The 22,593-nt window shown below is 43.3% G+C and overlaps 1 protein-coding gene across 6 annotated transcripts in view; it reads left to right on the top strand.

Annotated features, from left to right (window-relative positions):
• ptprk (protein tyrosine phosphatase receptor type K) overlaps positions 1–22,593 on the top strand; it is a 691,044-nt gene that overhangs the window by 506,406 nt on the left and 162,045 nt on the right. For all 6 annotated transcript variants that reach the window (XM_063034492.1, XM_063034484.1, XM_063034476.1 and 3 more), the window contains exon 9: positions 17,284–17,393. In XM_063034492.1, coding sequence (XP_062890562.1) covers positions 17,284–17,393 — 110 coding nt within the window. The remainder of the gene's footprint in view (positions 1–17,283; positions 17,394–22,593) is intronic.

The raw sequence follows: 22,593 nt of genomic DNA, 5'->3' as shown, positions 1-22,593 counted from the left end.
AATTTTTTTCTTTCTCTCTGCGCATTCAGTATTGTTGATCTTTTTTAATGGGTTCTTTTCGGTTTCTTGATTTGTGGCTGCCTGTAAGGAGACAAATCTCAAGGATGTTTGAAAGTTTGATTGATCGCCAGGCTTGGCAAAATGTTTGCAGACATTTCGGCTCCAACTAAGAAACAATTATCAGGTGCAGTTGTGGATGTTGGCTCCTCAGAATGCCAGCTTATATACTCCTCTGGGGTAGGAATAGATATTGATTAGATGTCATGATCTGGTTGGCCGGTTGAAAACACTGTGAAAAGTTTATCAGTAAATGTATAATGATATATAATGTTTATGTACTTTGAATCAGAACCAGGTTTATTATCATCATTGCCATGAAATTTGTTAACTTAGCAGCAGCAGTTCAATACAATACATAATAGAGAAGAAGAAAAAACACAATAAATAAGTAAATCAATTGACAGTATATGTATATTGAATAGACTAAAATCATGCAAAAACAAAAATAATGTATATTAAAAAAGTGAGGTAGTGTTCATGGGTTCAATGTCCATTTAAGAAAAGGATAGTGGAGGGGAAGAAGCTGTTCCTGAATCGCTGAGTGTGTGCCTTCAGGCTTCTGTAGCTGTTGCCTGATGGTAACAGTGAGATAAGGGCATGCCCTTCATAATTGATGCTGCCTTTCTGAGACACCACTTCTTGAAGATGTCCTGGGTACTTTGTAGGCTAATACCCAAGATGAAACTGATTAGATTTACAACCTTCTGCAGCTTCTTTCAGTCCTGTGCAGTAGCCCCTCCATACCAGACAGTGATGTAACCTGTCAGAATGCTCTCCATGGTACATCTATAGAAGTTTTTGAGTGTATTTATTGACATACCAAATCTCTTCAAACTCCTAATGAAATATAGTCACTGTCTTGCCTTCGTTATAACTGCATCGATATGCTGGGACCAGGTTAGGTCTTGACACCCAGGAACTTGAAGCTATTCATTCTCTCCACTTCTGATCCCTCTATGAGGATTAGTTTGTGTTCCTTCGTCTTACCCTTCCTGAAGTCCACAATCAGCTCTTTCATCTTACTGACATTGAGTGCCAGGTTGTTGCTGCGACACCACTTTACTAGTTGGCATATCTCACTCCTGTACACCCTCTCATCTCCATCTGAGATTCTACCAACAATGGTTGTATCATCAGCAAATCTATAGATGGTATTTGAGCCATGCCTAACCACATGTGTATATAGAGAGTAGATCAGTGGGCTAAGCACACGCCCCGAGGTGCACCAGTGTTGATTGTCAGCGAGGAGAATATGTTTTCTCCCATCCCGCGCAGACTGAGGTCTTCCGGTTAGGAAGTTGGGGATCCAATTGCAGAAGGAAGTACAGGGGCCCAGGTTCTGTAACTTCTCAATCAAGATTATGGGAATGATGGTATTAAATGCTGAGCTGTAGTCGATGAACAGCATCCTGACATAGGTGTTTGTGTTGTCCAGGTAGTCTAAGGCCATGTGAAGAGCAATGGAGGTTGTGTCTGCTGTTGACCTATTGTGGTGATAGGCATATTGCAATGGGTCCAGGTCCTTGCTGAGGCAGGAGTTCAGCCTAGTCAACTCCTGATGATAAATGTACTTTGAACTTCTGTATCCTGAGTCCTGATTTATCTTCTGATACCTAAAGCTTTTCTGCCATCTGCAAGGCACACATCATGGATCAAAGATCCTTGACAAACCGGGGTGAGTGTGGCTCCTGCAACTCTCAAATAACGGCACTGTTCAGGACCATGAGACCATAAGGCCCATCGAGTCTGTTCTGCCATTTCATCGTGTCTGATCCGTCTCTCCTCTCAGCCCCAATCTCCTGTCTGTTTGATTGCCATTTCCCCCTACCATCCCAAACATTCATTCCCTCCACGACTAGTTATACTTCGTACAATCTGCAAAATACCCTATGATTACACATATATGTAGCAAAGACCTCAAACAGCTGACCTTTACCACCACGAGTCCTGATTATCTGAAAGAGTGTTGTTGTTCCTTGCTTCCTAAAAGTTGGAATTCCGTATCCACCTGCATTGCAGGGAATACCGTCACCAGAAAGATTACAGTGGTTTTCTATCTTGTAGGTTTTCTGTGTTCTATGTTCTATGGTGAAGACAGTTCATCACCACTTCTTCAAGGGTGGTTAGGGGTGAGTTAGTAAATACTGACCTTTCTAGCCTCACTCAGATCTCAAAAGTAGTGAAAGACAATACAGCTTGACTTACCTTGGATGTAGACACAAAGAGAAGGGTAGATATATCAAGGGGAGAGGCCTGCAGACTTGCAGAACATGCCCACAGCTGCCTCATTGGTTATTGTCAAACTTAGAGTGAAGAGAGATGGGCCTGAATAAAATTAATGTTCCAGAAGCAGAAGATAGGTTGTGGCCTGACTGGAAACAAAGACAGTGTAAATGGGGTTAAGGCACTTTGAATTTGAGTACTTAACTTAACTGCTCTGCCATTTTATCATCCATTTATCCTCTCAGACCCAATCTTCTACCTGTTTGTTTACCATTTCCCCCTACCATCCTAAGCATTCATTCCCTCCAGAGAGGCCAACATGCTTGACTTTGCACACTTAAGATCGCTTGCCATGCTGTCCTACGCCCTCACTTTGGAAAGTCCAGTCACCTGGCTGCACTTCCACTCCTAGCGTTCTGGCAGTGACTAAAGACTGCAGCAGCAGTGATGAGGACCAAAAAGCTCTGGTTAAGACACATAGAAAACTGCTTTTGAGTTGATGGACTGAACAATATTCAGGGATACATCTTCGAGTCTGAATGAATATGCCACAATTGTCACGGACTTCATCAAGACCTGTGTGGGATGAGTGTCTGAGAACTTGCTGAACATGCTCAAACTAAAAGTTGTGGATGAACCAGGAGATTCATAGTCTGCTGAGGGTTAGATCGGTGGTATTCAAGACTGGTGATCCAGAATGAGACAAGAGGTTCAAGCATGACCTTTGGAAGGCTATTTTAAGGGAGAAAAAAAAGACAATTCCAGTTGAGGTTGGAGACAGAATTGGATGCACGACAGCTCTGGCAGGATTTGCAGGCCATTACTTCCTGTAAGGCAAAACCTAACATCATAAATGGCTGTGATTCTTCTCTCCCAGACGAGCTCCTTTTATGCGCTTTCTCTACACCCACAATAGTGCGGCTAGGCACAGCTCAAGCTCCATTTGTAAATTGTTTGACGACACTACTGTTGCTGGCATAATTAGAGAAATGCGACACGGAGGTATCCGGGAGCTGGCTGAGTGGTATCGCAGCAACAACCTTGCACTCAGCTTCAGTAAGACCAAGGAATTGATTGTGGGCTTCAAGAAGGGGAAGTCGAGGGGACACATGCCAGTCCTCATCGAAGAATCAAGTGGAAAGGGTGAGCATTTTCAAGTTCTTGGATATCAGTACATCTGAGGATTTATCATGGACCCAACATATTGATGCATTTACAAAGAAGGCAAAACAGTAGCTACATTTCATTTGGAGTTTGAGAATTGGTATGTCACCAAAGACACTTGCAAACACCTACAGGTATACCATGGAGAACATTCTAACTGGTTGCATCACTGTGTGGTATGGAGAGGCCACTGCACAGGATTGAAAGAAGCTGCAGAAAACTATAAACTCAACCAGCTCCGTCATAGGTACCGACCTTCTCAACACTGAGGACACCTTCAAAAGGTGATGCCTCAAAAATGCAGTATCTATCATTAAAGGACCCTCATCACCCAGGACATGCCCTCTTGTCATTGCTACCGTCAAGGAGGTAACAGAGGCCTGCCACAAAACAACAAATTTCCTGACCCATGCCAGTGATACTAAACTTGATTCTAATTCTGATTCAAAGTGAAATAAATCCTTGGATTTCATTTTTTTGTTGAAAACAGGATTTTACAAAATGTTTATAAATGCCAATAAGTCCTGAATTGAAAATACATAGAAGTGACTAAGTTAAGATAATTGTCTTGCTGAAAGACTTTTTCACAGACTGTTTGTAAACTGTGTGTTACCTTTTGAGCATTTATCAATATACAGTATAAGGTGACTCTCATTTTTATCTCTGGAAGGATTTTGATTGGTTAGCTGGAATAAATTATTACTTGTGAGCTATGCTCATGGCAAGATTCTTGAATGTTGCAGTGAAGTGGTTGCCCTGCGTCACTTTAAGCAGGTGGTGGCTCTTTGTGTGAGCCTGGATAGAAATGTGTAGCCATAGGTCCTATCAAAACTGAGCTGGACTCTGTCAGATGCGCCATGCATTTTCAGCAAGAGCAAATAGAAAACACAAGAACTTGAGCTCTTTCCATTGTGGTTTCCTCCCCTCTTATCATGCTCAACTCCCCTATCCCAAGGTTATTGAGACTAATTGTGCATTCCAGGCAGCCCTGTGCAATGTCTAGAAAATCACACAAACCTAGATCTGCCTTTTCTGCTCCAATATCCCACTAAGAACATCTGTCCGCTGAGCTGCTTACTTGCACCTTTACAGACATAAATCCATATCAGGAATTTACAACCTTAAATCTTACATTGCACACTGAATGGCAATTCAGAACGTACACACAGTGACCACTTTATTAGGTACCTCCTTTATCTAATAAAGTGGCCACTGAGTGGATGTTCGTGGTCTTCTACTGCTGCAGCCCATCCACTACAAAGTTTGACGTGTTGTACGTTCAGAGATGCTCTTCTACACACCTCCATTGTACCAAGATTCAGGATCAGTGTTATTTTATGTCATTTCCAGTACACAAGCAGAATGGAAAATGAAATAATTGTTAACAAGCAAGAGAAAATCTGCAGATGCTGGAAATCCAAGCAACACACACAAAAAGTGCTGGAGGAACTCAGCAGGCCAGGCAGCATCTATGGAAAAGAGTGCACTTGATGTTTTGGGTCAAGACCCTTCCCGAAGGGAAGATTTAAACTTCTTCAGCGTAGGTACCCCTGGGAGAAACTTCGCAGTGTTAGTAATCCAATCATAAACGAGTGAAAATCTGCAGATGCTGGAATCCAGATAGTTGTTACTCTGGATCCAGTGCAGCACACAAAAAAAACACAAGGTTATTTGAGTTAGTGTTGCCTCTCTGTCATCTTCAGTCAGTCTGATCTCTCTCATTAACAAGGCGTTTTCACCGACAGAACTACCACTTTCTAGATTACCCATCAAAGTTGCTGGTGAACGCAGCAGGCCAGGCAGCATCTCTAGGAAGAGGTACAGTCGACGTTTCAGGCCGAGACCCTTTGTCAGGACTAACAGAAAGAAGAGCTAGTAAGAGGGTTGAAAGTTGGAGGGGGAGGGGGAGATCCAAAATGATAGGAGAAGACAGGAGGGGGAGGGATGCAGCCGAGAGCTGGACAGGTGATTGGCAAAAGGGATATGAGAGGATCATGGGACAGGAGGCCTCGGGAGAAAGAAAAGGGGGGGGGAGCTCAGAGGATGTGCAAGGGGTATAGTGAGAGGGACAGAGGGAGAAAAAGGAGAGAGAGAAAAAGAATGTGTGTATATAAATAAATAAATAACGGATGGGGTACGAGGGGGAGGTGGGGCATTAGCGGAAGTTTGAGAAGTCAATGCCAATCAACTGTCTAGCTCTTGGCTCCATCCTTCCCCCTCCTGTCTTCTCCTATCATTTTGGATCTCCCCCTCCCCCTTCCACTTTCAAATCTCTTACTAGCTCTTCTTTCAGTTAGTCCTGACAAAGGATCTTGGCCCGAAACGTCGACTGTACTTCTTCCCAGAGATGCTGCCTGGCCTGCTGCATTCACCAGCAACTTTTATGTGTGTTGCTTGAAATTCCAGCATCAGCAGATTTCTTCGTGTTTGGATTTTCTTGATTACTTTTGTTTTTCACACCATTCTCTGTAAACTCCAGAGACGGACGTGTATGGAAATCCCAGGAGATCAGCAGATTCTGAGATACTCAAACCAACACGTCTGTCACCAACAATCCTTCCATGGTCACATTTCTTCCCCATTCTGATGTTTGGTCTGGACAGCAACTAAACCTCTTGACCTTGTCTACATGCTTTTATGCATTAAGTTACTGCCACATGATTGGCTGATTAAATATTTGCATTAGCAAACAAGTACCTAATGAACTGGCCACTTCGTATTGTTCCTAAATTTTGAGTCTGTCCTCCTTCAGACCAAACTGCAGCTTCTAGCTATTTTATTGAAAACACAACTGTTTATTCAGTTTCTTCGGTTCCTCCCCGACAAGCGCACGTCAAAGACACTCACGCCTAAATATATCAGCTGCTAATTTATGTATTGTTCGATACAATCACTAAATGTGATGCAAATATTTAAACCTGTGTGAACAATGCAGCCTACTCTCACATTTAACTTACGTTATGTATTATTAGTGTTGAATTTAATTCTAGACTGAATGAAAGTAAAACAATTCAGTTTTACAGAGTAGAGCAAATCAGGTTGAGATTTTAATTTCAAAGTTGCTGGTGAACACAGCAGGCCAAGCAGCATCTGTAGGAAGAGGTGCAGTCGACGTTTCAGGCCGAGACCCTTCGTCAGGGCTAACTGAAGGAAGAGTGAGTAAGGGATTTGAAAGTTGGAGGGGGAGGGGGAGATCCAAACTGATAGGAGAAGACAGGAGGGGGAGGGATAGAGCCAAGAGCTGGACAGGTGATAGGCAAAAGGGGATACGAGAGGATCATGGGACAGGAGGTCCGGGAAGAAAGACAAAGAAGTGGGGGGGACCCAGAGGATGGGCAAGAGGTATATTCAGAGGGACAGAGGGAGAAAAAGGAGAGTGAGAGAAAGAATGTGTGCATAAAAATAAGTAACAGATGGGGTACGATGGGGAGGTGGGGCCTAGCGGAAGTTAGAGAAGTCGATGTTCATGCCATCAGGTTGGAGGCTACCCAGACGGAATATAAGGTGTTGTTCCTCCAACCTGAGTGTGGCTTCATCCTTACAGTAGAGGAGGCCGTGGATAGACATGTCAGAATGGGAATGGGATGTGGAATTAAAATATGTGGCCACTGGGAGATCCTGCTTTCTCTGGCGGACAGAGTGTAGATGTTCAGCAAAGCGGTCTCCCAGTCTGCGTCGGGTCTCGCCAATATATAAAAGGCCACATCGGGAACACCGGACGCAGTATATCACCCCAGTCGACTCACAGGTGAAGTGTTGCCTCACCTGGAAGGACTGTTTGGGGCCCTGAATGGTGGTAAGGGAGGAAGTGTAAGGGCATGTGTAGCACTTGTTCCGCTTACACGGATAAGTGCCAGGAGGGAGATCAGTGGGGGGGGATGGGGGGGATGAATGGACAAGGGAGTTGTGTAGGGAGCGATCCCTGCGGAATGCGGAGAGAGCGGGGGAGGGAAAGATGTGCTTAGTGGTGGGATTCCGTTGGAGGTGGCGGAAGTTACGGAGAATAATATGTTGGACCCGGAGGCTGGTGGGGTGGTAGGTGAGGACCAGGGGAACCCTATTCCTAGTGGGGTGGTGGGAGGATGGAGTGAGAGCAGATGTACGTGAAATGGGGGAGATGCGTTTAAGAGCAGAGTTGATAGTGGAGGAAGGGAAGCCCCTTTCTTTAAAAAAGGAGGACATCTCCCTCGTCCTAGAATGAAAAGCCTCATCCTGAGAGCAGATGCGGCGGAGACGGAGGAATTGCGAGAAGGGGATGGCGTTTTTGCAAGAGACAGGGTGAGAAGAGGAATAGTCCAGATAGCTGTGAGAATCAGTAGGCTTATAGTAGACATCAGTGGATAAGCTGTCTCCAGAGACAGAGACAGAAAGATCTAGAAAGGGGAGGGAGGTGTCGGAAATGGACCAGGTAAACTTGAGGGCAGGGTGAAAGTTGGAGGCAAAGTTAATAAAGTCAACGAGTTCTGCATGCGTGCAGGAAGCAGCGCCAATGCAGTCGTCGATATAGCGAAGGAAAAGTGGGGGACAGATACCAGAATAGGCACGGCACATAGATTGTTCCACAAACCCAACAAAAAGGCAGGCATAGCTAGGACCCATACAGGTGCCCATAGCTACACCTTTAGTTTGGAGGAAGTGGGAGGAGCCAAAGGAGAAATTATTAAGAGTAAGGACTAATTCCGCTAGACGGAGCAGAGTGGTGGTAGAGGGGAACTGATTAGGTCTGGAATCCAAAAAGAAGCATAGAGCTTTGAGACCTTCCTGATGGGGGATGGAAGTATATAAGGACTGGACATCCAACCTTCCTGATGGGGGATGGAAGTATATAAGGACTGGACATCCATCCCCCATCACTCCATCCTCCCGCCACCCCACTAGGAATAGGGTTCCCCTGGTCCTACCACCCCACCAGCCTCCGGGTCCAACATATTATTCTCCGTAGCTTCCGCCACCTCCAACGGGATCCCACCACTAAGCACATCTTTCCCTCCCCTGCTCTCTCTGCATTCCACAGGGATCGCTCCCTACACAACTCCCTTGTCCATTCGTCCCCCCCATCCCTCCCCACTGATCTCCCTCCTGGCACTTATCCGTGTATGCGGAACAAGTGCTACACATGCCCTTACACTTCCTCCCTTACCACCATTCAGGGCCCCAAACAGTCCTTCCAGGTGAGGCAACACTTCACCTGTGAGTCGACTGGGGTGATATACTGCGTCCGGTGCTCCCGATGTGGCCTCTTATATATTGGCGAGACCCGACGCAGACTGGGAGACCGCTTTGCTGAAAATCTACGCTCTGTCCGCCAGAGAAAGCAGGATCTCCCAGTGGCCACACATTTTAATTCCACATCCCATTCCCATTCTGACATGTCTATCCGCAGCCTCCTCTACTGTAAAAATGAAGCCACACTCAGGTTGGAGGAACAACACCTTATATTCCGTCTGGGTAGCCTCCAACCTGATGGCATGAACATCGACTTCTCTAACTTCCGCTAGGCCCCACCTCCCCCTCGTACCCCATCTGTTACTTATTTTTATGCACACATTCTTTCTCTCACTCTCCTTTTTCTCCCTCTGTCCCTCTGAATTTACCTCTTACCCATCCTCTGGGTCCCCCCCCTCCTTGTCTTTCTTCCCGGACCTCCTGTCCCATGATCCTCTCGTATCCCCTTTTGCCTATCACCTGTCCAGCTCTTGGCTCTATCCCTCCCCCTCCTCCTATCATTTTGGATCTCCCCCTCCCCCTCCAACTTTCAAATCCCTTACTCACTCTTCCTTCAGTTAGTCCTGACGAAGGGTCTCAGCATGAAACGTCGACTGCACCTCTTCCTACAGATGCTGCTTGGCCTGCTGCGTTCACCAGCAACTTTGATGTGTGTTGCTTGAATTTCCAGCATCTGCAGAATTCCTGTTGTTTGAGATTTTAATTTGATTTTTGAGTTAAATCTGTGCTGAAAAAAGGCGAAATGTACAAAATGAAATAGCTGAATTATTATGGACCTATAATAATTCGAAATGTACTGTAGGATAATGGCACATTGATTTTTGGTAACTAAATGTAGATTATTTCTCAATAAACTTGGCATGATTATAAAGCAATTAATGATTCTTCAAAGATCTCATTCTGGCTCCAGGATATCTGTGCGCAATAAAATAAAACCACACTGCCAAATCTACTTAGTTGATAAAGATTAAAAGAAAGGGATTTCAAGCACTGGCAAAAACACGGGTTTTGACAATGTCTAAATAAGCTTTGCTTCTCTCATGTCATCTGTTTTCTCGCCTGACTTCAATTAGATTCTTTTGCACATTTTTGCATAGGTTAAGCAAATCAAGTTATAACCAATTTGAGTAAATGCATCAAAGATGGAAATCTGAAAACATTTTCCTGATTAGAACTCAACGTGATGTTTGATCATTGCTCATCCCTATCAGTTTGATTTGCAGCCTACAAGCTACAACAGCACATTCTCTGTTTTAAATTGTAAAGTTTGTGCTCTTCTACAAAACTTTTTTTAGATTACGAAGACCTGCAGTCCACTTTTATTGTCATTTAGTAATGTATGCATTAAGAAATGATACAATGTTCCTCCAGTGTGATATCACAAAACACAGGACAGACCAAGACTGAAAAAAATTGACAAAACCACATAAATATAACATATAGTTACAACAGTGCAACAATACCATCACTTGATGAAGAAGTCCATGAGCACAGTAAAAAGTTCAAAGTCTCTCAAATGTCCCACATCTCACGCAGACGGGAGAAGGAAGAAAAACTCTCCCTGCCGTGCCCGACCACAATCCGTCTCTGAGTCATCCGAAAACTTCGAGCCTCCAAATCAGCTCTCCGACACCGAGTGCTGAGCACCATCTCTGTCAGAACGATTCAACCTCGGTCTCGGTCGCCACCAGCAGGCAAAGCGGGGGATTTTGAGGCCTTCCCTCCGGAAGATTCCTGACCGTGCAGTAATGATAGCAGCGAACGAGCATTTCAGAAATTTCTCCAGATGTTCCTCTGTGCTTTCACGTCTGTCTCCATCAAATCAGAATTGGCCACTGCCCCTGTTTAACGGATACGATATCATTATTCACCGGAGAAATATTTTTCTTCATATTATGTAGGCAAAGACGATGCATTGTTTTCACACAACCAGGTCCCACAATGTAACAGTTTGCCCTGGTACTAGTAATGTTGGTTGTACATGATTGCTGGCCAATGCACTGTAAAAACTTCTTCCTTTACAAGTCACCTTGTGAAATTTTTTGGACCCATCTGAATATAAAAACTGATCCTCAATTGACTTCTCATTCAAAATGCTGTAGTCATATGTCAACTAGCTAACTGGCTGCATCACTGTCTGGTATGGGGGGAGGTGTGGGCTACTGCACGGGATCAAAGTTAGCTGTTGTAAAATTAGATGGGCACTAGCCTCCGTAGTATCCAGAACGCCTTCAAGGAGTGGTGTCTTAGAAAGGTGGTGTTCATCATTAAGGACCCCCATCACCCAGGGCATGCTTCCTTCTCATTGCTCCCATCAGGAAGGAGGTACTAAAGCCTGAAGGCACACAGTCAATGATTCAGGAATACTTACTGTAATTCACAATTCTTTTCCTCTATTATTATGTATTGCATTGTATTGCTGCCACAAAGCTAACAAATTTCACAACATATGCCTGTGATATTAAACCTGATTCTGATTCTGTCTAAAGTTCTGTGTCCAATCCTCTGAACCCACAGAGTTAAGTTGACAGTTCTCAGTGTAATGGTCTGATCAGTGACAGTCAGCATGGCTTTGTGAAGGGCAGATCATGTCTAACAAGCCTGATAGAGTTCTTTGAGGAGGTGACCAGGCATATAGATGAGGGTAGTGCAGTGGATGTGATCTATGTGGATTTTAGTAAGGCATTTGACAAGGTTCCACACAGTAGGCTTATTCAGAAAGTCAGAAGGCATGGGATGCAAGGAAGTTTAGCCAGGTGGATTCAGAATTGGCTTGCCTGCAGAAGGCAGAGGGTCATGGTGGAGGGAGTACATTCAGATTGGAGGATTGTGACTAGTGGTGTCCCACAAGGATCTGTTCTGGGACCTTTACGTTTTGTGATTTTTATTAACGACCTGGATGTGGGAGTAGAAGGGTGGGTTGGCAAGTTTGCAGATGACACAAAGGTTGGTGGTGTTGTAGATAGTGTAGAGGATTGTCGAAGATTGCAGAGAGACATTGAGAGGATGCAGAATTGGGCTGAGAAGTGGCAAATGGAGTTCAACCCGGAGAAATGTGAGGTGGTACACTTTGGAAATACAAACTCCAAGGCAGAGTACAAAGTAAATGGCAGGATACTTGGTAGTGTGGAGGAGCAGAGGGATCTCGGGGTACATGTCCACAGATCCTTGAAAGTTGCCTCACAGGTAGATAGGGTAGTTAAGAAAGCTTATAGGGTGTTATAAGCTTTCATAAATTGAGGGATAGAGTTTAAGAGTCGCGATGTAATGATGCAGCTCTATAAAACTCTGGTTAGGCCACACTTGGAGTACTGTGTCCACTTCTGGTCACCTCACTATAGGAAGGATGTGGAAGCATTGGAAAGGGTACAGAGGAGATTTACCAGGATGCTGCCTGGTTTAGAGAGTATGCATTGTGATCAGAGATTAAGGGAGCTAGGGCTTTACTCTTTGGAGAGGAGGAGGATGAGAAGAGACATGATAGAGGTATACAAGATAATAAGAGGAATAGATAGAGTGGATAGCCAGCACGTCTTCCCCAGGGCACCACTGCTCAATACAAGAGGACATGGCTTTAAGGTAAGGGGTGGGAAGTTCAAGGGGGATAGTAGAGGAAGGTTTCTTTACTCAGAGAGTGGTTGGTGCGTGGAATGCACTGCCTGAGTCAGTGGTGGAGGCAGATACACTAGTGAAGTTTAAGAGACTACTAGACAGGTATATGGAGGAAATTAAGGTGGGGGCTTATATGGGAGGCAGGGTTTGAGGGTCGGCACAACTTTGTGGGCCAAAGGGCCTGTAATGTGCTGTGCTATTCTATGTTCTATGTTCTAATATTCTGAATTTGCTTGAAGTATGAATTGCGTACAATTATTAGAAGCTTTGAGAATTTTAATCTGAAATGGACAAGGAGAAGTTCTGCAGATATCACGCTGAAGCAAATAGTGGTCATTAGGGCTAGGTGAACTTAAACTGGGACTTCAAGAGTATTACTCTTGTAAAAGGCTGAAGTAGATTGTAAAAGGCTGACATAGATTGTTGGATGAGGGAATTAAGGATTATGGAGTTTGAAAGCTAAAATGCAGTTGAGATCAACTATCAGAAGGTCTGTACACATTAATTATATATTATAAAAGATGTCTAATTAAGAAGCAAGCAAATCAAGGTCTTGGAGTGAGTTTGGCAAAATTGGAGAAGATGGAGAAAACCACAAATTATGTAAATTAGATTTTGCAGATTTCTATTGTTTTCTCCCTGGAGATCAAGTGGGGAAGTTATTCCAAACCCTATAAATGTCATTTAGTTTATTTGCATATCTGTTGGACAATTAACCTCGTATAAATTTTAGCTTTGTTTTCCAACTGCAGCTAATTACAATGGTCTAATGAGCAGTACAACTTTAACTGTTATTTTTTTTGTGATGGCACTTCAAATAGTTCATTGCTGTTTCATTTTAATAAGTCAAGATTGTTTACCTTACATGGAATGAATGTTTAAACCCAAGTCTTTTGTTCCCAGGGATAGAAGTCCTGTGGGAGGAACTTGGTAGGTCAGTTCCCATGATATAAAAGGTACTGACACGACCTTTGCCCTGGAATTTCTAATGGAAAACATATTGTAAAAATATCATCACGTTATTATTGGAAAATCATGCATTCCTTGCAGTTACGTGATGCCATGCATCAATGCTGCTTATTCACCACAAATACCCAGAAATCATTCGTACTTGCACAACAAGGGCATCATAAAGAATTGACTATTACGCAAAAGATTTAAAGTTTTTCAGAATTATGTTAACATTGTTAATGCACAAATTCCAGGTCATGGTCATACAGCACAGAAACTGACCCTTCAGTGCAACTGTCCCATTTTAACAAGATGCCAACCTGAGTGAGTCCAGTTTGCCTGCATTTGACCCATGTCCAGGCAAATCTTTCCTATCCTGTCCATATGTTGTATCTGTGTCAACCAATTCCTCTGAGAGTCATTTCATATATATACTATCCTTTGCATGGGAAAAGTTGCCTCTCGGGTTCCTATTAAATCTCATCCCTTTCACCTGAAACCTTTGTCCTCCAGTTCTTAACCTTGACCTTGGGCAAAAGACTGTGTGCATTCACCCTATCTCTGCCTCTCGTGGCTTTAAACGCCAGTGTAAGATCACCATTATATCTCCTTATCTGTTAGCAAAAGTGTATTATATCTCTGAGCAAAATGTTGGACAAATCCAGTCTGAATTACACCCTAATCAGTTTAAGCTCAGTCATCAGCAGATCAATGGAAAATGCAAAAAAAACATTGCTAACAAATGGCATTTACTCAACAGCCTTCACACTGTTGTCCAGTATTGGATTTGGCCAGGATTACTTGGTACCTGACTTGATGTTGGCCTTGGTTTAAGTCTGGACCAATGAACTAAATTCCAGACATTCAAGATTCAAAATTTTTTAATGGCTTTTCCAGTACCCAAGCATAAAGGAGAACAAAATAGTTGTTACTCTGGATCCAATGCAGCATATAAAAGCACAAGAAGATAAAGAAACATGCAATGACATAAGATAGTTTATATACAGAGACTGATTGTATGTCCATAAGTGATGCTAGGCACAGGAGTGTATGTACATAGGCTCACGATCCAGCATACTTTCTTCAGCCAGTGATTGGTGTGTCAAGGCTGACTTGGACGGGAAAGGCAGTTTCCCGGAGCAAATAGCTGATGATCCCACTGGTGATAGCACAGGACAGTTAACATCTGTGTCCACGTGTATTTTGTAACTCTAAAGGATTTCTTCTTTTATGTTACTGCAAAGGCTAACAAAATGGCTTCTTTTTTATGTTATAGTTAAAATGGCTTTTCTGTAATAACGGTGATGTAAGGAGTTCTCTCTCTTTCTCTGCTTGTTTGGGTTATATTATTGATAAGAGGAGGAACAAACCAATTGGGATAGATGTTATTCTTTCTTGTGTGTCTGTAAGCTATTGTGTTTCGCGGGCTTTGGCGCAGAAGGCAGATGGGGACAGAGTGAGGAGACGTGATGCTGTAAGCTAGACGGCAGGACCGACCCTGAGCGGGAGTCCGAAGCCCAGGGTCTTCGGTGAGGAGACGAAGACAGACTCGTGTGGAGCATCTGGTCGACCACCGTGGTTGGTCCCAGGCAGTGGGTCGAGGGGGTCCGAGGGGGTCGTATGGTGGAAAGGGTTACTTGAGCTCCAAGTATTGTGCACGAAGTGGTTGAACTTTGATATGTTTGGCGCCTTTTATTTTCCTTTTATATTTTATCTCTATTAATTACATAATTCCAGTAAGATCTATAAAGTGTAATCATTTAATCGCATATGGTGTATTGTCTGCTATTTGGCGGGGTGGGGTACATCACACAGCATCCACACAAACTTCATTACCCAGTTTGGCGGGGCCGACGGCTGCTCCCCCTAGACAAAAGCGAGTTGAGCAAACCTGAGGCTTACCAGGGGGCTACACATACAATACGGTGACTCTGACAGGAAATTATAAAGTGGAAGTGTTGATCAACCTTACTGCTTGGGGAAAGTCACTGTTTGTGAGTCTGCTGGTCCATGCAGCCTCCTCCCTGACAGGAGTGGGACAAATAGTCCGTGAGCAGGGTGGGTGGAATCCTTCATGATGATACTGGCCCTCTTCTGGCACCTTTCTGCAGTCAGCCCATAACATTAAAGCAGCATTTGACTAGGTGTGGATCAAGGTAAAGTAAAGAAGGTGCCAGAAGACTCAGCAGATAATGGACAGTGAAATCTTTTTGTCAGGGCCCTTCATCTCAACTAAAAAAGTAGAGGGAAGGTGGCCTGAATAAAGAGCTAAAGGTAAGGGATGGAGCAGGAGTTGGCGAGGAACAGGTGGGTTGATCCTGGTGAGGAGGGCATGACAGGCAAGTGGAGGATTGAAGAGTGTAAATAGTGACAGAGGCTGAGAGGTGACAGGTAAAGGCAGCAAAGGGCTGCAGATGAGTAAAATTGAACACAGTGAGTACCCGGAGGGAAAATGGTTGGGAACTACTTCATAGTATGGAAGATTGTTTTGTTCATTGGAAGCCGATCGTCCTTGTCCCAGGACATCACTGCAGAAGTCCATTAAGGCATTGTCCAGACCATCAACACTGACGTTACTTTCTTCTATTGTAATTCAGAGGTGGGCACAATCATTTGCATTTGCAGTTCCTCAGCAAATGAAGCATTCCACATTTGCTGCCCCAGTCCTACTGCGTGCATCAGACACTGGCTGACACTTGGCAGCAGATATTGTACAACAGAACAATCAGGCAGTGTTCATCTTCAAAGAGTGAGAGCTTAATCGCCTACCTGTGCACCTCAACAGCATTACTATCTCTGAGTTCTGCATCATAAATTTCCACCATTAACTACAAACTGAATTGAAATAGTTATGTAATTACTGTGGTTATAAGAGCAATTAAGAGACTGGGTCTTGTGACTGAACTTCTGTTACCTCAAATACTCTGCACCATTTACAAGGCACAAGTAAGGTGTCCATTGGTTGGATAAAGTTTCAACATTTTTTAGGGACCTTTACATCATGCAGGACAAAGCGGCACAGCAGCGTAGTGATTAGCGCAATGCTTTACGGTACCAGCAACCTGGGTTCAATTCCCACCACTGCATGTAAGGAGTTTGTACTTTCTCCCCATCACTGGGTTTTCTCCAGGTGCTCCAGTTTCCTCCCACAGACCAGAGATGTACTGGCTGGTGGGTTAGTTGGCTATTGTAAATTGTCCCATGCTTAAATCAGAGATTTGCTGGCTGGCACACCTCAAGGAGCCAGAAGGGCCTACTCCATTCTGTATGTCAATAAATAAATAAAAATAAACAAAGCTGCTTGCTTGTTTACTGCCTCTTCCACCACATGGATATTTAGTTCATCCACCATCCGTGCACTGGATCCATTGTAGTTACTAGCCTCAACCTCAGCAACTATCTGCCAAACCTGGAACCCTTATCAGTAATTTGAGCTCCAGGAAAGAGGAGAGGACACTTGACTGGAGTTGCTCTGGTCAGAGCTGGCATAAACCTAAAGGAACGAAAAGTCTCCTTTCATAATAAGTATGAGAGAAGGATGGATGCAGCAAGCACATGGAAACGCCATCACCTGCCAATTTCCCCTGAGTTCCTCACTACCCGGACTTGGAAATATTTTGCATGTCCTTTGTCATTCTATGATGACACCCTGTTCAACAGTGGTGTGGGAGGCTTTCTGCAGTATATTGCTACCATTTTCTCAAGGGTAGTTAAGGCAAGCCCAAGACCTGAAAATTGCATCACGAGGAAACAACTATTATGCTACCCAATAAGTGTGATATGTTAGTTTTGGGATGCCTTTGCTATTTTAATATATTCAAAAGAAAATGCTAATCTGTTGATTTTGTGTTAATGCAGTAATCTTACCAAATATGTACTATAATTGTGTTTCCAAGTGTCTAACAAAAAATAGAGATTTCAGTTGAAACTTTTTGAATTAAACACGTGTCCTGTGGAGGTGAAATTCATAAAATGCAGCCCCCCTGCCCAACCGTTATTTGTTTGTTTATGTACTACATAATCAATTAATGCATTTTTTCCCTACAGTACCTGGTCCCATACCTAGCGATTCATTGAAAGGAACACCATTTGAAGACAAAATCTTCCTGCACTGGAGTGAACCTGTTGAAGCAAATGGTATCATCACACAATATGAGGTAATTACTCCATGCTGGTATGATATTTACATCTTCCTCTGAGCCACACAATAGCTGACCATTAGGCAGACTTAATTTGCCCAACGTACACAAGCCATTGCATATTTGTGTGTATGGGGTGCAGAATCCTAGGTTCTGTGGATACCTGCACTCTATGACCTACTGCCATCCTTGAGATCTCCTCACATCAAGTTTGCATCTGCATCCAAAATCTTTCCTGCTCCAAGGGTCATAGAGAGGCCCCATTTGGGGAAATTTAGTTTTTCTCAGAGTCTCCTTTCCCATACAATTTGGTTCTCTCAACTTTTTTTAAAGGTGAAAAGCATTGTAATATGTGGCTTTGGACATAGAAAGTTGTATCTCCTACAGTAAGCCCAAACATGCATCTCTGTGGAAATCCTGGACTGTTCAAAATGATGGAAGCAGCGAAGGAAGTGATTGGATATAGTTGTTATCCTTCTTTCTGTGGCACCTGGAGCATTCTTCAAGTGTAACAGATGGGAGTTGCATCAAATTTTATTCCTTAATGCATAATAAATCTGAAGAGCTTTGGCTGATCCTCAGAATCGATAATCAGTCACTTTACTATTTTCTGATAGATGAAAATACTTTTCCTAACTTTTGTTCCGTTTGTCTTCTCAGAATAAACACTCTCCGTGATATCTATTTGCTGCAGAACTAAAAAGGAGATCATTGCTTTCCTGTGGGGATGAGTTTTTTTTTCAAATTTTGGCATAAGGCAGAAAAGCATTCCTACTAAATTGGACCAATCCCAAAGTCCTGGTTATTCAATTTGATTACAGGAAGGATGTGGAGGGTTTTGGAAAGGGTACAAAAAAACAGTTTATCAGGAGGCTCCTGGTTCAGTGGGATTGAGCTATAAGGAGAGGTTGGGTCAATTTGTGTTTTCTCTGGAGAGTTGTAGGCTGAGGGGAAACCTGATAGAAATTTATAAATTTCTGTCATTGATGAGCAGATGGTCAGAATCTTTTCCCCAAAGAGTACAGTACACGTTTTGGGCTGAGACCCTTCATCAGAACTGGACAAAAAAGACAAGGAGTCAGAGTAAGAAAGTGGGTGGAGGGAAGGAAGAAACACAAGGTGATAGGTGAAACTGGGAGGGGTAAAGTAAAGACTAGGAAAGTTGATGGGTGAAAGAGATACAGAGCTGGAAGGCCACGGAAGAAGGAAAAGGGGGAAGAGCACCGGAGGGAAGTGATAAGGTGAGAGAGAGAAATAGGAATGGTGAAGTGGTGGGGGGGGGGGTGCTTTTCCGGAATTTCAAGAAATCGATGTTCATGGCATCAGGTTGGAGGCTACCCAGACGGAATATAAGGTGTTTCTCCTTCATCCTGAGTGTGACCTCATTGCAACAGTAGAAGAGGCCATGGACCCCACTCCCTACTTTCTTCATCTGACTCCTCATCTTTTTTCCCCCCAATCCTGATGAAGGGTCTTGGCCCAAAACATCCACTATACTCTTTTCCATAGATGCTGCACTCACAACACGCTGGAGGAACTCAGCAGGTCGGGCAGCATCCGTGGAAATGATCAGTCAATGTTTCGGGCCGGAACCTTTCGTCAGGACTGAAGAGGGAGGGGGCAGAAGCCATATAAAGAAGGTGGGGGAGGGTGGGAAGGAGAAGGTAGGTAGGTGCCAGGTGAAAAACCAGTCAGGGGAAAGATAAAGGTGTGGGGGAGGGGAAGCAGGGAGGTGATAGGCAGGAAAGGTGAAGAAGGAATAGGGGAAAACACAATGGGTAGTAGAAGGAGGCGGAACCATGAGGGAGGTAGTAGGCAGCTGGGGGAGGGGGCAGAGTGAAACTGCCTTCCAGACCTCAACTTGACCTCCATCGTTCCTGTTAACTACCATTTCTTAAATACATTATGAACTGAGGAAGCAGCTACCTGAAAATGCTTTGCTATCTTCTTATAACCTTCTCCTACTTTATGGGCATCATTTATTTTAATTTTCAGAGTGCTAGGAAGCTGCTTAGGGGAGCCCATGGCTGCTGATTTTTGGGGACAAGGTTTGAGGAGTCCGGGTAGTTATAAAGCTTTGAAATTTGCATCACCTGGCCTTTCCTAACGATGACTGTGAACAAGACTATAGCCCTAACAAGCTAATTAAGGTCTGAGACCTTGGTAAAAGTTATCTGAGAACTCAAATCTCTTGGGGTGTCCAAACTTTTGCATGGTGCTCCTTTCTTTTTTTTCACTCAAAAATTGTACAAAACAAAAAACAAAACACTAATCTTGCTTAAAATGTTGAAAAGAATGTTTCATCTTTAACTTTATGACCTTTGGAGATCAGTTCATCTTCTACTCACTTAACTACTCACAGTAACAGAAATTTTGACCAGGGGTGCGCAAACTTTTGCATGCCACTGTATGCTTATGCGTGGGATGAACCAAGCCCTATACTCAAAGAATTATTTGGGGCATTAAACCCACTGTGAGGCTAAACTCCATCTTGCTTTTGTTGGCTAAATAATCTTTACATGTCTCCCTAAACAAAGAAACATCTCTCATTTTGGGCAAAGACTTAGATTGCTATAAAGGCAGCTTGTTGCACAGCAGCTGTGGAGAGAACTGACATGCTAACGTGGTCCCATTTTTGACACTTGCCACATTAACCTAACTCTCCTTGGTCCACATGTTGCAAAAATTGCTGCAAGTTTCATTTTAACCACAATGCCAAATTTATTTATTTTTAAACATATATGACAGTAAAAACTAATTTAAATGGAAGCTCTTAATACTGGCTGAACCTACTGTACATATATTTCAGCTCCAAAACAAAATTTTCAGATGTGAAAAGTTAGCATGACTTGACAGCAGTTACTTTATTCTAACTTAGTTTCAGAGCAATGTGAGACATTTGAGGGTTCATTTGGTAAGTGACAAAGACAATTCAATCCAGAGAAGTATGAAGTAATGTTGTAGAGGGGTGCAACAAAGGAAAGGAAGACTGGGGAAAAAATTATACTGAAAATTAAGTCAGAATATTACCCGTCAACAGATCCTTAAATGCAGTTGGACAGAGCAGTGAAACTATTGAAAGGTTACATGGGACCTTTCCCCTTAGTTAGCTGAGACAAAGACTACAAAAACAGCAAGGACTGTATGCAACATTAGATAGGCAAGTATTGCATATAGGTCAAGTCATGACATTTTCATGAGGGGATGGAGAGGAGATATATGAGGACAAGAAGCTGTTTGCTGTGAGGAAGTTTGAATAAGCCGGAGTTGTGCTTTTTTTGGAACAGGAAAGATTTAAGGGAGGTTTAATTGAGGTGAACGCAGTTACTTCCCTTGGCAGGCATGTCAAAAGTCATGAGGTATGAAGTTAAAGTTAACCATTTGAAGGATTAGAGGGAGATGAGGAAAAGATTTTTATACCTCGAGGGTGGCAGGTGTCTGGAAATCGCTTCCTGAAAGACAGACAACTTCATCACACTTTAAAAGTATTTCGATGTGCACTTGAAGAGGCCATAATTTACAGTAACTGCTGGAAGGAGAGGGACTGACACAGCCACACTGGACCAATTAACCATAATCCTTGTCATAAATTTTCTATAGTTTGAGCTTCAATCTCTTTAATTGAAACTTGTTGGTAGAAACGCAGTGGGCCTGATCATGCTGCACCTGGCCTGTTGCCCAGATTCACTGCCAGCAGTGTCTGTCTGACCAAACTTAGCTCATCAGGAAGTGAAGAACCGAACAGACTGGCATGCTTTACCCAAAATATACCATGTGAAGCAGGGTGAGCTCCACACAGTGAACTGACCTCTGCCAGTATATCCTGAAGCCCTGTCCTTGTGAAAGGCTTATTAACTGAGATGTCTCTGTCAGAGATATTTTAAAAATCTTCAGATTAATTTAAATAATTTAAAGAACAGTTTGTTATGCAAAAAATGCTTGATTTTTAATTAGTGGCAATGAAATAACTCAAACACTAATTTGCACTCTACCTATTTCTTCAAGATCAGTTGCCCAATTTAAGTGAATAAAGCTGAGAGTATGTAGCCTCTCCATCCAGTGTATCAGTGCTGCACTACCAAGTCCAGTGGTGAAGCAGAAGGCCTGTTATAAGGGCATCCAACTGCCAGCTTGTCCAGCAATGTGTGGAGAGTCAAGCAAGCCGGGTTCTGGAGGGCATCAGTTCTCTCATTTAGCTCCTTTGTGGAATAACTGGTCATTTCAGTAAAACAGTCCCATTGATCCAACTCCTCTCCCCTTTCCTTGTTACCTGCACTTTTTACCTTTTTTGTAAATTATTTTCCCAATTTGCTTCTGAAAGTCATAATCAAATCTGCATCCAACGTCTTTTCAGGCAGGGAAATCTAGCTCACAGTTACTCACTGAGTAAAAAGAGAATTCAAATTGTTTTCCCCCTTCATTTTCCATTTGCAGTTGCCTCTTGCCAGTGGATGGAGTTTTTCCTACCTCTGTTCCGTCAGACTATGCCATGACTCCAAACACTTCTACCGATTCTCTCCTTGACCTTTCCTGCATAAAGGAGAATACCTTCATCAACAACTGAAGGCTCCAATCTCTTGTACTCTCTGCAGGAGTCTGCGAATCCATCCTAATTTGTGTTCCCTATATTTGAGCATAGTATTACAGTTGGTGGGCCTTAAACAAGCTTTATAAATATTAGCATTAATCCTTCTCGAGTAATTAAGACAGGAATCCAAAATATTTTATATATATTATACAATAGTTAAAATAAATAGTGCAAAAGAAACAAATAAAAAAAAATAGTGATGTGGCGTTCATGAGTTCAATGTCCATTTAGAAACTGAATGGCTGAGGGGAAGAAACCATGCCTGAATCACTGAGGGTGTGCGTTCAGCCTTCTGTACCTCCTTCCTGATGGTAGCAATGAGGTAGCAATGGATTTCAACAAGGCATTTGATAAGGTACCCCATGCAAGGCTTATTGAGAAAGTAAGGAGACATGGGATCCAAGGGACATTGCTTTCTGGATCCAGAACTAGCTTGCCCACAGAAGGCAAAGAGTGGTTGTAGATGGGTCATATTCTACATGGAGGTCAGTCACCAGTGGTCTGCCTCAGGGATCTGTTCTGAGACCCCTACTCTTTGTGTTTTTTATAAATGACCTGGGTGAAGAAGTGAAGGGATGGATTAGTAAATTTGCTGATGACACAAAGGTTGGGTGTTGTGGATAAAGTGAG

This window comes from Mobula hypostoma, chromosome 2 (genome assembly GCF_963921235.1).
Source record: "Mobula hypostoma chromosome 2, sMobHyp1.1, whole genome shotgun sequence".
NCBI classification, from domain to species: domain Eukaryota; kingdom Metazoa; phylum Chordata; class Chondrichthyes; order Myliobatiformes; family Myliobatidae; genus Mobula; species Mobula hypostoma.
Note: the sequence above shows the minus strand (reverse complement) of the source record. Positions and strands in the feature narration are given on the sequence as shown.